General features: G+C 39.6%; 1 protein-coding gene across 1 annotated transcript in view; it reads left to right on the top strand.

Annotated features, from left to right (window-relative positions):
* The window catches only part of SUGCT (succinyl-CoA:glutarate-CoA transferase), a 311211-nt gene extending 296203 nt beyond the window's left edge, over positions 1-15008 (top strand). The window contains exon 14 of the mRNA XM_058812181.1: positions 14658-15008. Within this exon, the coding sequence (XP_058668164.1) occupies positions 14658-14821 (164 nt within the window). The 3' untranslated portion in view covers positions 14822-15008. The remainder of the gene's footprint in view (positions 1-14657) is intronic.
* Positions 15009-15966: the final 958 nt, after the last annotated feature.

Genomic DNA, 15966 nt, shown 5'->3' with positions numbered 1-15966 from the left:
TATAATCTGTAACAGGTACATATATAAAGCATGATGTAATTCCTGGCATTCTTCTGTTGATATAGTATCTGAAAGTTGGGAAGAAAACATTAGAATCCAAGAAAGCGACACAAATTATTTGATTTTATGATTTTTTTTTTCTGCAAGTAGATTAACAAGCATTACAAACATGCCCTACACATGTAAGATCTAGTTATATGGCAGGTAACTAGGGAATTTCTCTGGTTTAAAATGAAATCTGCACATTGAATCAGTCTGAGAACAGCTGGCTTAGAAATCAGCCTGAGAATCAGAATAATCTGTGAGAGGTATTTGTGTTAGTATTAAACATTTTTGCATGCTCAGTGCAGAAGATAGCCTCTGAGCTTTGAGGATTAGGAAGTGGCTGGTATAGCTTTCTGAAACTGGGCTGCCTTGTTAAGAATGGAAAGCTCAGTTAAAATTTAGTTATGAGAAACCTATAATTAGAAAAACCTTGTGATTTACTGCTAAGCAGTGTAAATTCATATTTTAAAAGGCAGAGTTTTCAGTCAAATTCATTTAAAAATTATTAGCAAATAAGGTTCTGGTGATTTCTGCAGCATGTAATTTCTTTTTGAGCAGGAGCTATATACTGATATGTAAGTGTATCTGATAAGCAATAGAAGGGCAAATGAAAAAAAGAAACTGTTCTTTAATATTCAAATACAAATAAAGTTGGAGGATTAACTAAAACAAAAACTTTGGGAAGGTCTTTCTGGATACAAGGAATCAGTTCCTTATTACTGGAATTTTAATCTGATTATTAGACTGATGTTTATACTTTGTTAAATTGTACTGTGTTCAGGAGCAATCTACCAGCTCCATGGCAGAGCAGGCATTCACTTACTTCAGCATCTCTAGTTCCAATGTTAGAATGTGAATCCCATTTTTTTCAACATAGCTACTTTTAATCCATGCTTTTTTATATGCTATTGCAACCTGAGTATGAATGCTTTTTCCTTGAATTTTCCTTAATACAAGGCCTGTAAAAATAATTTACATTACATCAAAAAAAAAAAAAAAAAAAAGGAAATTATAAGAGAAAACTGACTAAAGTAAAATCAACCAAAAAGCTAAAATTAAATGGAAACAAAACCTGTTAGTATGGAACAAATGTGCCCACACACAGACTTGCTCAAAATAATTGTATGAAATAAATCCAACTGTTATTTTGGTTCAGGTTCATTTTTTTTTGTTCCTTTTTGTTTCTTGGTTTGCTGGTTTTTTTGGGTTTGGGGTTTTTTTGTTTTGTTTGTGGGTCTTGTGTGTGTGTGTGTGTGTGTGTGTGTGTGTGTGTGTGCAGAGAAGCTATAGGACCTCTGGCAATTAAAATGTAATTTTTCCTGTGGTACAAATATTTACAACCAGTCTAAGGCCCTTTCAAATTGTCAGTGCAGTGTAGAAGAGACAGAGCACTGCTGAAAATGAAGTTAGAGATAGCGAGACCAGAGGCAGCAAGGCCTTCCATATTTTATATGGATTTTTAGGAGACAGCACTTGCCAATCGTATGAGGTAAAATAAGAAGAGTGGTTGAAGGGTTTGCAGTGAAAAAGCAGATTGCTGAAAGCAGAAGAAATATATTAAATGAAAATCCACAAAAACAAATGGCAAAGGATAAAAGGTGAGGGGCTGTGTAGGAGGGAGGTGCAACTGATCATCCCAGACATTTGGGGATGGAAAAAATTCCATTAAAACTAAGCACCTGCTGCTTAAGATCTGGGCTTCAAAATTACAAACCACGTCAGTAAAAGCATTTTGTTTTGCAGTTTAAAGGGAACTGAAGGAAACAGTCAAAGTATTAAGAGAAGGAAAAAGAATGGGGAAATATTTTATGAAACTGGTCTGCGCACATTTAAGGTAGGGTATTGGTTAGGCATGGCTGGTTTCAATTTGCTTATAATTTTTATTCCTCAGCTTTTCAGCTGTCTTCTTGAGTAAAAAAGGACTTTAGCTCAATTTAGTTTAGTAAGGAGGTAGGCAACCATTCTTTGGATGGCTTCCTAACTTTGTGCCTCATTCTTCTTCATGGGTGTGTCTGACTTAAATTTCTGGTTGTTAATCCTACTCTAGTCTTTGCGGGAGAGGAGAGATGATTTTTGACTCTTTTGCCCACTTTACGGTAGAGCACAAAACTGAAATCCTTCTGATGGAGTAAAGGCTGGCAAATGTTAGAAACCACAAGAACTTTGATAGAGAACCAGCCTATACTTAAGTGACATTCACACGCTCACACTGGCATTCCCACAAAACAAAAAACCATACTGAAGGCTGCTCGGTTTGACATGGTTGTTTCTCCTGCCCATTCTTCTTTGATATTTGCAAGAAGATGAGTTGAATATTACGTGTCAGGGGTTGGCAGCAAACAGTGGAAAACAAGAAAAACTGTTCCCAGCCCTCCACACTGAGACAGAATTGATCAAGTTGTCACTTACAAATTACAAATCAATGGAAAAACCCAGCCTATTCTGCAGTGAGCTCTCTCTCTAACCCCGTTTACAGACTGCAATTTAAGCACACTGCTTCCCTCTAAAGAACTTAAGATAAACCTGATGACTTATTTTAAATATGAAATTGGAAAAAAAATAGAAACAAATGGCTGAAAGAAATTATATGTCTAGAATGTTACTTTCCTCTGCTCAAGGAAGGATACTCTCTCCTCTTGTCTACTTTGAATACCACATGTCTCTGCACAGTCAAATTGAGGCAGTCTGAAGGGGAAAGGTTTTCAAATATCCTCAGCTTTTACTGGAAAATGGGCCCCTTTAAAGATGTCTCAAGTATGACACTCAAAGAATCATCCCAGGTTGTACAGAGCTTTTCAAAACTCAGCCAGCATTTTTAGTAGCCTATGCCTCAAAGAGTCTGGGCACCTTACCCAAAAAGAGCTAAAAATGTAATTTGCAGTTCTTCAAGTAATCCAAAACAAAGTATCAAATCCCTTCCCATCTTCCGTTGCCAAGGAAAGTCCCTGTGCACTAGAACTGGCCTCATTCTGCTGCACAGGGGACAGCAGAAGTAAATGGAGGGTGGAGTGGGAGAGCTTTTGGAAGAATGATCAGGCCGTGCACAGTGCTCTGCCCTCCTTAATCATAGGTGCCTTGCTTGAAAATTGATTTCCAAATATTTCCACGATGCTCAAACACAGAGTTACCTGGCTCTCATCTCTGATGAAGAATTTCAACCAACAGAATTTCCTTGGCAGGGCTGCAACTGATGGCTTTTCCCATTGTTTTAATACTCACTCTGAAAATACCTATTTTGTGTGGGTCACCAACCAGGGAAAAAAGTATCAACTGACTGTTGAATTTTCCAAATGTGGAGGTTTATATGCCTGTGTATTTTGGCCACAGAGGAACCATCTGAAGACATATAGAATAAAGGAGTGTAGCAATATCCATACAGCATGACAGACACATGATTTGACATCTAACTAAATGTCAAATCTTTGCCTTTTAAAAATAATATACTCCTTCTGAGAGTTAAGCTTTTGGCTAAAACAAGCGATTGTTGAGGAAAAAATAATCAATGTAAAAGTCTTAAAAAAGTGACTGGAAGCAGTTCTGCTACAGGTGGACTGAAGAAGGCTTTCATTTCTCAGTTTGTTTCTCTTGATTTCTCAGTTTTCTTTCTCTTTTTCTAAGATGGATGTTGCAAGACATTAATCATCCTGTATAAATGAATAAGTAACCTGTACTAATATACCAGTGGGTTGTGGTGAGGTTAGGGAACTTAATCAAAGCAATTTGGTAGACTGCTCCTGCCATAAACCATTTACCATCCAGTTCACTTTCTATTCTGGCTGCCAACCATTGCTGTTAAAGGGAATGTTACAGTGGAGTCTAATACTATCAGATAGGAATGCCAGAATAGGACTGTGCAACAAACACCTCTGGTTTTGAAAGGAGACTTAAAGAAGCATGATGTGTGAGCCATCAAAAATAATAATTTTAACATAAATTCCCATTACAAGGTGTACTGAAAAGAGCTGGTCTGCTCTTTAGAGGCATAAAAATTGGACATAGAAAATTATTTATATCCTGCAAAATAATCAGTCCTGTGTTCTGATGTCCAGGCTTACAGAAGGGTACAGAAATAACTAGAGAAATACTTAAAGGACAGGCCACAGAAAAATGTTCTCTGGGAGCTGGAATATCAGGCTTGTGAACCTTGTCAGGGTGTTTGGGAACAAGAAATGCATTTTCAAAAGTTTCTTAGGGGAGCTTTTTGTGTATTCTTTTGAATTTGTGTTAATGGAAGGCCCAAATGTTTTTAATTTTTAGTTATTTTCACCAGTTGTTTGGAGAAAGCTTAAAGCCTCCTATCCTGAAAAAGTGACCCTTGAGTAAGCAAGACAAATTATACCCAGACTTTGGATTAGGCTGTGCATGTCCTTCAGTGTGCATTGTCTTGCATCCCTGAATTATCAGCTTCATGTATCTGGGCTTCAGCTGGTTGCCTAAAGAGTAAGGAAAAGCTCATCTGCAAGGAAGAGCTCATCTGCTCCCACTCTGATGATGCACAGCTGGCCAAGAGGATTACTTTTTGGGTCTCTGAAGAGCCAAAGAATCCAACTTATAGCTGGAGACAGGACACAGGAAAGGACAAATTGGTGCACTGAGGAGATACAGACTGGGTTGGCTGGCGTGTCTTATTCCAGCATGCAGGCTCACACTAACCACAAGGCATGGGACTCGGAAATAGTTTTCACCAGACTCAGTAGGAGAGCCTCCCCTCCAGGAGCTGCTTCCCTTCCTGTTCAGCTGGGGGCATGATTCACCTTCCAGATCATGTGGGTGTGTTGCAACTAGGCAATGCTCTGTCCTTACAAGAGGCCCATTTCAGGTAGCATTTTGTTTTCTCTTGTTCCATGCATGTAAGCATTCTTCTCTCTAATTACTCTCCATACAATACAGTAGTTAAGGCCTTTTGGCTTACAGTAAAGATGGAACATGAAACAATATGTGACTTGACCATCTAAGTATCACAGGAGATTCAGATAGGCCATTTTAACCCCAGTCCTGTTGCACGGAAACAGTTTTGCTTACGGGCATTTAAGAAATTAAAATGTTTTTTGTTCAGAAATAACCACTGTGATCATATTATGATCTGACCTCCTGTGTAGTGCAAGTTCAGCTTCACTCTGTAATTTTCTGCATTAGGTACACAACCTGTGGTTAACCAGCATCCTGTGGTGGGATTATATGTTGCGTTTTGTATTGATTAGGTTATGACTTGAGAAAAATTGTGTTTTAGCTTGGATTTTCAGTAGTTTTGGCTTGTGTCTGCAGAATTTTCCTTTTAGAGTTTTACAGGGATTCTCTCAGCAAGTTGTCTTTGCCATGTAGCTCTTCAGCTCCTTCCTGCAAGAACAACAAAAAACCCCTAGAACACACCTTCCACAGCACTATAGAAAAGGTACTTAAAATAAATTCTGGCACTAAATAGCATTGTACTTCAAACTTATATCCTTGATAAACTCTATGTGTGTCCTTATTAAGACCTGAACTATCCTCATGTCCTTTAAGCCTTCTACAGTATGTGCTAGATGTATCTGACAGAGCTCTCTGTACTTACTGGTAAACCATTAGCAGCCAAACAGAATAATATAACAGCTGCATTCTTTGGAGTTTTTCCTGTGTCATCAGGGCAGTAATTTGGGCATCTGTCCTTCAGCAGTTGCTATTTTTCTCAACACTTTTAAGAATTTATTTACCTTGGGATGTCTACACTTTTGTCAAGATTGACAGATTCAGAAGTTACTGCGTGTGGCAGGGACAAGGCAGACAAACAGATGATTAGAAAGACAGCACAGACACATAAACTTGTTTCCTTAGGAAATGGAGCTACAGATTATTGCCTGGGGAATTTATAGTTCTTTAAAATTGCTACCTCTGTGTATTCTTACTGGTCATCTTCCTTCCTGTATTTCTTTAAATCCTCTCTTGAGGTCTTTGGGGGTTTCAGGAAGGAGTGGGACCACGTGAGTCTATACTAAAAGTTGGGACAAATTTTAAGCATTGTGAGATGATACACATGGGAAGAAGTAGACACCACCATACTGCAACTTTTTAAAGTGCTTTTGGGTGCCAAGAGTCCTATCACAAAATTGTGTTACTCAGATAGCACAATTATGTGGGATTACTCTCAAATATGCAACTAGAGTGACTGATAATTTTTTTCCTTTACTCCAGCGGTCATATTAATTAGGTACAGTCAGTATTGTGTCTCTTGGAAAATGTAAAGAGTAATATAAATGTTGAGTGGGATTTACGCTGATTATATCCAAGATATTTGTTAATATGAAATATATAAAATGGTTTTTAATGCATTTCTTCACATGCAGCTTCAGGTGAGAAAGTGCTTTTATAAATGTACTTGGCAAAGGATTTCCAGAATTGTGTAGGGGATGTTTTGAATGCCTAAGTGTTGGTTTAAAAGTGGTCTCATTTTTAAACACCCACCATGGCTATCACAGATAATATGTATTTATCTGTATTTACTTTGGCCGGTCAAGTCATTCTTCTCACAATGCTTTGGTTTTAAATTTCTTGACATGTCTGCAGTTGGACTCTCCTCATACCTCTTCCACAGAAGTCAGAATTGTCCAAATGAGAAAATGTGGCTTATAGATATTTCTAGTATTGACACTATTTACTGCCCTACCAATTTTACTGGTTAGTATTTACTGATGATATATATGTGTGTTTCTATGGCACCTCGAGCAAGGTTTACTTTTTTTATTACCATTTGCAAGTTTGTCCATCCTCTCTAGTCTCAGTTACTGATTCCTACTTATCCTGCCAAAGTTTTCCCCCCTCTCAGCTGTGCTGGATGCCAAGTGTGAGACTGTGCTCTAAGTGGGGGAGGAAGTGGAAGCAGCAGTAAGGAAGGAGGGGCAAGATTTTGAATATTATTTCTTTAATTTTTTTTCAATCTATTATGAGTTGTTCTTAAAAGGTAGATCACCTGCTCTAATGTAATGCAAAAAGAAATATTTTTCCCAGCAATTAAATAGATTCCCAAAAAGTCTCCCAATCTCCTAAACTTTCAGATCTATGGTAAGAAAAAGAAATATATGAGAAATTTCCAGTTGAGATGGATCAGATCATTAATTCTGAAGATTACTTTGAAGCCTGTGAACACTAGTCATACTGGCAAGTATGTATAATGAGCTTTTTTGTCTTGTGTATTTTTCTGCTTCGATTTTCATCAAGGGGAAGAAACCTGTGTAAAGTGGTGTAGCCAAGCTGTGCAGTGCTGTGTGCTCGGGCACACCATCTTCTCAGCTGGGAATAATGGATTGACAGAAGTCATGGCTGGGACCAATGGGAAGAAATCATACACTCAAAATGCAGTTGCCCTGGTCTACTCCTCATATCATATCCCTGCACACATCATTTCCAACACCCATATATTCTTCATAGTAGCCATGAAGCCCCTCTCATGGACTTATTTTGTATCGCTTTCCTTTTCATTGCCTTAAAAGTCACTGCTTCTTTCCTGCTGATCTCCTTCAGGCCAGTTTCATAACCAGTTGATTGCATGCTCCAAACACTTGACCTGTAGCATATAAGGGATCTGCGTGCAAATATGTTGGCTCTGGGCCATCATTCTTAACTGCTGATGATATTTCATTGGAATTGCAAAACTCCTGTGTAGCAACACCATCCTATTGAAAGAGGCATGCATGCTTGTTTTGTGTGGTGGGTTGACTCTGGCTGCACACAGCTGCCCACCAAAGCTGCTCTGGCACTCACCTCCTCTGCTGGTCAGGGGAAGGGGTTGAGATAAGGACACAGAAAAATCAGTGTCATGAGCAAAACAAACTCACTTTGGGGAATAATTAATCTATTTCCCATCAAGTCGCAGTAGGATAATAGAAATAAAACTCTATCTTTAGAACACCTTTTCCCTACCCTTCCATTCTTCCTGGCCTTAGCTATACTCCTGATTCTCTACCTTCTCTGCCACAGTGGTGCAGGGGGGTGGGGAATAGGGGCTTGTGAATAGTTCATCACAGATTTCTGCTGCTCCTTCTTCCTTAGTAGGAAGACTCACACTCTTCCCTGCTTCTATGAGGGGTTCTTCTCATGTGTTATAGTCCTCTCCAAACTTCTCCAACATGAGTCCTTCCCAGAGGCTGTAGCTCTTCATGAACTGCTCCAAGGTGGGTCCGTTCCATGGTTTGAAGCCCTTCAAATGGCCTTCAAGTGTGGAAATCCAGAGAGTCACAGGTCCTGCTAGCAAACCTGCTCCAGCATGGGCTCCCCTCTCTACCAGTCCACAGCTCCCACTGGAAGCCTGTTCCAGTGTGGGTTTCCAATGGGGTCACAGCCTCCTTCAGGCAGCTCTGGCTTGGGATCCTCCAGAGGCTGCAGATTGGTCTCTGCTGCACTGTGGATCCCCATGGGCCAAAGGGGTACAGCTGCCTCACCAGGCAGAACACCTCACCAGGTCTTCACTAGAGGCTGCAAGGGAATCTCTGCTCTGATACCTGGAGCACCTCCTCCCCCCAGTGACCTTGGCATCTGCAGTGCCATTTCTCTCACACATTATCACTTCTATCCTTTGCTTACTGTTCTGCAGGTTTTTTCCTATTCTTAAATACGTAGCCCCAGAGCTGCTGTCACCACTGCCCCTGGCTGGCTTGGCCTTGTTCAGCAGTGAGTCTGCCTTAGAGCTGGCTGGCATTGGCTTCATCGGATATAGGGAAAATTTCTGGCAGCTGCCAGAAGCTGCCCCTGTAGCCAAAACCTTGCAATGCAAACCAAGTACTGTTTGTTTTCATATGATTCCTACATGTGTATAAATTACACTGTATGCTAGGGTAGAACTAACTAACAAGTGGTGCTGTGTTTCTCATTGTTCTTTTTTGCAAAGGTAGATGATATGTTTCAAGCAGAATGTATACACATACATTAGCTCAAATTTTCCTTTTTTTTCCCTTGTCCCACTTGAATAATAACAGATAATCATGACTTTTCTCCTGAGCTTGACTGTCCCCAGGCCTGATTTTGTCTACATAGTTTGAGAGTTAGATTGCTTCAATATGCTCTAACCTGTGCTGTAGAAAATGCGGTTTCCGGTGGCTGCTGTAAAATGCTGGAGGAATGCTATTTGTCAGGACAAAGCAAAGATTATTACCTTTATCCATTTTTATATACTATGCTTTGCACATTTAATTGAATTGAAATTCACCTTTAATTTCTGCTGTGTGTAGAGTGAAAATGACTTTGCTTCTGTTGTCCCAAACTCAGCAATACCCAGAGACATATCCCAAAGACTGCTGTGTATTTCCCCTGTTACGGGTGAGTGTTCAAAGGCATCTCACTCTTGCAGGATCCTTCTTGGGCCTGTTTCAGTGGTTTTATCTCATTTTTCTCTTTTGCTTTAATGTGTTTGGTATGTCTTTAACTAGTGGCTCAGTGTGATGCTTAGCAGTGCCATAGTAGATAGGCCTCAAAGAAAAAGAATTTTTTATAATGAAGCTCAGTTCAAGTATTCAAGATGTCTTGGTACAATTGTCATTGTGGTTGCAATCAATAAAAAATTTTGATTTATTGTTCTTGTAGGTTCTGTGGTGTGCACAGCGTGTATTTTAGCAATGTGTCAAAATCAAATGATGATAATAATAACAAAATATTAGCCTAGATTTTAAATGTGGTGAAAGAGCTCTTTGCTTTACTGTCAGTGCTAATCACAGCAAAAAGAGAAACAGACTCCTTTTAATTTGACAGGACAAAGGTAAATTACAGCTACCACTCATTCTTTCATTGCTTTTTTCGGGTGACAATAAATGCCCCCTTAACTTCATGCCTGAATGGAGTATGTGCTGCTGACAGCAAGGATGCACAGATGACCACCAGCTTACACCCCCTCACCAGTCACCCTGCTTCTACCCCAGCAAAGGCCTGTTTTCATCTGCTAGGCTCCTGTAACTCACCCACATGCAAATGCTTTTGACCTTAATTAAAGCAGTTCACCTCTCTCTGCCTCTAGGGATGGTTTCCTCATAAGGCAGTTGTGTTTAATTAGCATTTGCATAGCATTCTGCTGGTTGCTTTCCTGGAGCGTTGTTCAGTAGGAGCGTGGGATTGCTGAAGCCTGACTGGCAAGCTTTGCACCCTCCTAATTGACACAGAAGCCAAGTAGAAGTTACACAAGGAAAGAACAGAGAATCGTTAATGATGGATCATTAGCAAGTAGCTCCTTTGAATGAATGTAGATAACTTTATAACTCTATCAAAGTGAAAAGTAGCGTGATGAATTATGCATCAAACAATAAAAGCTCAAGGAAGACACTGGTTTTATAATTGCTGTGCAATTTTCCAGCATGCTCTAGTTTGTAAGATTAATTTTCTTTGGGAAGCATGAAGCATTCTGTCTGTTGCACAAAATGTCAATTTTGGTTTTCTCTCTTTAGAGATTTTATTCTGTGTCTTTCAATATCACTGCAAAAACTCCCAGGGTTTGAGATCTATAATTTTTTATGTTAGCAAAAATTTGCACAAGCAAATGAAAAGTCTGTAGTTACTAAACCTTTGAGTGTTTGCTGATTTCTCGGTGTAAAGAGCTCCCAGATACACACACCTGAAATAAGATTGCTTTGTCTCTTTTCTTTTTAGTAGAAATTGCATAATAGTTCTGTGGCTCTGTTGAATTTCTAGACTAATAAATCCCTAAAGGGCTCTTTTACTTTGAAATTATCGTCACAAGCATTTCAGCTGGCACAGAGATCATTCCTGTGGCTTGCACTACTGCCAGTTTTGCCCTCCTAGGGCTCCTACTCCCTCCTAAGTAGAGGAATTAATACAACTATTGCCCAGAGATGTCACCTTTCCCTTTAAAATGTACTGGTCTTTCACTGAAGTTTTCCTCTGGAAATTGAACTCGGTGTGTTTGAAGAGAGTAGAATCAGAGGAACAAGTTAATAGAAAACTTATCCCTGATGTGAGCTGTTTCTTAGCTTTCTTATTACAGTGGGTGAAAGGGACATATATTAGTGGGTGAAAGGGTCTTTGAGAGATCTAATCCATCAGCAGGCCCCAGGGATAAGCTGTGGGATGACCTATTCTAGAATAAATCTCTTTACTAAAGACTGGATTGATACAAACTCCACAGCCTCCTCCTGTGGCTTGTTTCAGCATTTTGTTACCCTACCATTATAAAAGTTTATTTTTTGTTTCCTACACTTTCCTTTGTTGCAATTTAAGTCAAGTATTTCTCATTATGGACATGAAAAAGGATTTCTTTCCCCCTTCCAGGAAGTTTGCATGGATTTTGGGGGGCGTGTTTAGGGTTTGTTTTAGTGGTAGTGGTGGGGTTTTTATACATTTTTTGAAAACAGTTTTGAAGTTGTTTTTCTCTAGCCTTTCTCTTTAGGTCCATGATCCCACTTAGTTCAATCTGTCATGTTGCCTGTGAAAATTTCAGTTGCTGTCTTGTGGAAGCTCTCAGGTGTTCCACATGGCTGTGCAGTGGGGGCCCCACACCAGACACTGCTCCAGCTGTGACTTGCCAGCTCTAACTGGAGCAAAAATGTGTCCTGCAGGCATTTCTCTTGTTTGTACACCCCTGTATGATGCTTGCCTTTTTCGCAACAGCATGACGTTGTTGACTCATCCTCGCTTTGTGATCTAGAATAACCCCTAACTATTCCTACTTTCCTGTTTGTCCCCTGCACTGTATTTATGTAATGAACATAATTCCTCCCCCTTGACAGTATTGAATTTCATCCTCTTTTATCAGACCATTTCTCCAATGTAGCCAGGTCATTGTAAAATGTGCTTCACAGGAAGTTATAATTTTTGATGTCCTCAGAAAGCTGAGAAGGTAAGATCTGAGTTCCATCAGCCATCAGGTGCTGTGCTGCTGAGCCATCACTGCTAAGTGCTTCATACTGAACAGATTCCTCTGGAGCTCACTTACAATGTTCTGTTTTACAAGATCCCAAGAAGCAATTCTCTGAATATGATTTTCCTCTCAATATTGCACCTTGTTTTGGATTTATCTAGACCTTGTTTCTTTAGTCAGTTTATGGAAAATGGCAGAGAATTTTCTTTCTGGAAGTCAGTTCTTGATTTGGTGTCTTACAGGTTGAAGAATGTGTTGGTCTTGTCTGGGGTAGAGGCAATTTTCTTTACAGTGGCTGCTATGGGACTGTGTTTCAGATTTGTGCTGAATACAGGGTTGATAATATAGAGATTTTTAAAAATTGCTGAGCAGGGCTTTCACAAAGCCTTTCCCGCTTCTCATATTGCCACACTGGCAAGACTGGGAACACATGGGAGATTGAGAAGAGAGACAACCAGGACAGGTGACCCCAGCTGACCAGAGGAACATTCCAGATTGTATGACATCAAGCTCTGTATATAAAGTGGGGTAAAGAAGGATGAAGGACGAAACTTTTGGAGTTTTGGCATTTGTCTTCCCAGGTCACTGTTACATGGCCCTGCTCCCCTGGAGGTGGCTGAACACCTGCCTGCCTATGGGAAGTAGGGATTTCTTGTTGTTTGTGTGCAAGGCTTTGCTTTCCCTGTTAAACTCTCTTTATCTCAACCTGTGAGTTTTCTGCCTTTTCCTGTTCTGATTATCCCTCTGATCCCACTGGTGGGGGACTGAGCAAATGGGGCTTGTCTGCTGGCTGGAGTTAAACCATGACAGAGGGTCATCTCACCTGGCTTGATGTCTGGGTGGTAAACCTCCCCATCCAGGACACTTGTCTACCCTTTCCTCTATGGAGAAACACAGGTGATTGCAATTCAACTGGCCAGGTTTACTCATTTGCCAGGGTCTTAGAAGACACTGTAAGTGTGTTCTTTCATCTTCAGTATCTCCAAAGAGTGTCTAAGGAACTAAACTTCTATATCTGGATTATTAGATGGGATGTATCTCATGGCCAGCCCTTTTCCTGGTAGAAAGACAAGAGATCACACATACTATTTGTTCTCAAGAGGTACATGTTACTCATCTGCTGATTATTTTCATTGTGATTATTTCGTCCAGTATTGAATGGAACTTGAAGTTAAATTATTTGGTTTGCAATTCACCAACTGTAATTCCTTTCCTTTTTAAACTCAGAAACCATATATGGGAACCTGGAATCATCTGGGTTGGCAAAGACCTGTAAGATCATCAAGTCCAACCATTAGTCCTTCCAGGAGCATACTTGTCAGAAATGTACCAAATCAGCTTGAAAATTACTGTTTTTCTAGGCACCTTTTGTCTTATTTTATCTTTCCTGGAGGTGGATACTTTATTGTATTAAACACTTGATTCCAGTTCATGAAGACTGGCAAAAAATAGTAAAATGACATGTTTTGTCATCCTGACTGACCTTTGCCAACATCTCTCCTTGAATAAGTAGTAGCTTCATGTAGCAAATCTATCAATTCATGCTGTGGTTCACTTCTCTTGCTGGCCAATATTCTATTTCTTCAGAAATAAAATAAATACTGTTCTGGTTTTTGAAACATTCTTTGTACTTTGCATTTCAAAGCAAAGCTGTAGTTTTGTAGACAAAGATATAATTATATATAACCTTTTTTGTAAATTCTTTTAATGATGTAATAAAAGCCATTATTATTAATAGAGGAATAATTTTGTCAATAGCATCAAATGTTCTTCAGTTTTGTATTAAAGAACAGTTTTCAATTAGCAGTTAAGGAAACTATTGTCCTCTCTTTCTCCATGAGGCAGCTAATCTTTCATTGCATGTGCTGAGTGCACGCGCAATGAAAGTGCACCTCAGTTCTGTGAGGTGAGTGGGTGCACCTCACTTCTGATTCCAGCATGAATTTGTGGCTCATTCTCCTTTCTGAGTCTGGCAGTAAGGATATAGCTTCTTGTCTGCAGGGAGCTACAGTGAACTGAAATCAGTTCACTACAGAGCACCACTAAAACATGACATCTGACTACCTGTAATAGAAGAACACTTCTTAACATTGCCAGCTTCCAGATTTTCATTTTTGAAATTATTCCTTCCAGAGCAAATAAATCATTGTTGATTTTCGTATGGCTACTGCTACTTGTGTTTTTGATAAAGCACGTAAACCAAACTGGTTTTATCGTTCTGTCAGTTGTGTCACTGCAGGATACTGGAGCACGCTGCAGAGGTGCTTGAGCTGCTGCCAGCTGGAGATGGTGCTGCCCATTGTCCGTGCACTGCTCTGACAACAGTGCAAGTGTGTTAACGTGACACTGAGTTGTGTCCTTATGCTTGTTCTGCCTCATGGTGCAGAAATGTGGGGATTTCTGCATCTCATCCTGAGTGGGCTGGGCATTGCTGTTCAGGTAGCAGGGAGTGGAAGACTGGCGACATAATATGACTCAAAGCACCCTGATATCCATATACATATCACTGGAAAAAACGGGAAGCTTTTCATAACATTTCATGACTATTCAGCAGTCCAGCAATTCTGCATTTGAGTGAACTATTTAAAAGTGGCTTATTGGTATATTATTGCAAACTGGAATCTTTTTAGTCTGTAATTTCAGAATAAAACATTTTGATGGTAAGGACTGTGATTAGAACTGGTGTGAAAATGAGGTACTTTCCTTTAACATTTCAATATAAATATAGGTAGTAACTCTGGAAAATAATTTCCCTCCTATTTGTTTTTTTTTATATTTTCAGGACCAGGCGTCAGATACAGTGAATTTGCTATGTCACATCCAAAACCACCTCCACTTGTTGGACAACACACAGTGGAGATACTGAAGAGCGTGCTGGGGTATGAGGATGACGCTATAGAAGAACTGCTTTGCACTGGTGCTGTGGCTCAGCATGAGGTCAGATAAGGAACATTAGCTACATTCCTTCACACTGAGTTCACATTACTTTGTCCTCTCTTTGCTCCCTTCAGTTTCCCTAATGGGATTCAAAGAGAAGACATAATTTAATTCCTAATTTTCTTCCACGTGTGTTTGTATGATTTTAACACTGATGTATCAAATAAACAATCTCATGCTGTCTGAGTGAAAGATTTTCTTGGGGGGGTTGGGAATAAATGTAATTATACAGTCCTGTGTGACTACTCATTCTCTCTATTTCACATGGAAAATAGAGTCCTTATCATAATTATAGTAATTGCCTAAACATTTGTCCCCAGAAAGACATGATGTTAGTGAAAAGAAGCAGAAGCTTTAAAATCTTTATACTAGACTCTCTGCTCACAGAGAGCTGCTTTGTGTCTTAATAGAAAGTAATTTATTTACAAATTGGTAGTTGATACGATTGATTTTGAACAGAATTATCCATCCTTTGATCAAGATCCATCCATCTTGATCTAAACCTCTATTCCATGGAATTCCAAATTACTAATATGCCATTATATTACATTGCATAGTCATGACAATCTCAACATGTTAGCAGAAAGAAGCTCTAAACTGGCACAGTTCTTCAGTTATCAAAAATACCTGTTCCAAGACCAGTTGAGAGACAAACTGTGGCTGAATAGTCTTCTGCAATTTTATTCAGAAAGGTTCAGGGTACTCTTCATTAAACACCAATTCACAGAAAACCACATGCTGAATGTTGAATACCAAAACTTGCCTGATGGTTCTGTGAGTAGGTGCTGACCCCTATCTCTGACTCTAGTTACCATCCAAACCACCTTCATTATGGAGAAAGCACAGTTTGAAATCTGCACCAAGTTTTTTACTCAGTCCAACCTCCATGGTTAAAACCTGGTGAGAGTTGACAGATCTTCCTCAAATTTCAAAATACCCTATCCTTCAGTAGGGTCACCTTGAGAGTAAGGTACCCTGCAGTGGAAGAAGCTGGAAGAATTTGATCCATGAGAAGTAGTAAAGAAAAGATTAAAGGAGAGCCCTTTCTTCTCTATAAACCAATTTGGCAGTTCTTCACTCACAGAAGACATCCCAGGCTCCTCTGATACAGTATATAATTTACAGCTAAAGTAAACTCAGTGTATGGGAAGGGT

The sequence above is a fragment of the Ammospiza caudacuta genome, chromosome 1 (assembly GCF_027887145.1).
Source record: "Ammospiza caudacuta isolate bAmmCau1 chromosome 1, bAmmCau1.pri, whole genome shotgun sequence".
NCBI classification, from domain to species: domain Eukaryota; kingdom Metazoa; phylum Chordata; class Aves; order Passeriformes; family Passerellidae; genus Ammospiza; species Ammospiza caudacuta.
The sequence above is the reverse complement of the archived record's forward strand: the minus strand, read 5'-3'. Positions and strand labels throughout refer to the sequence as shown.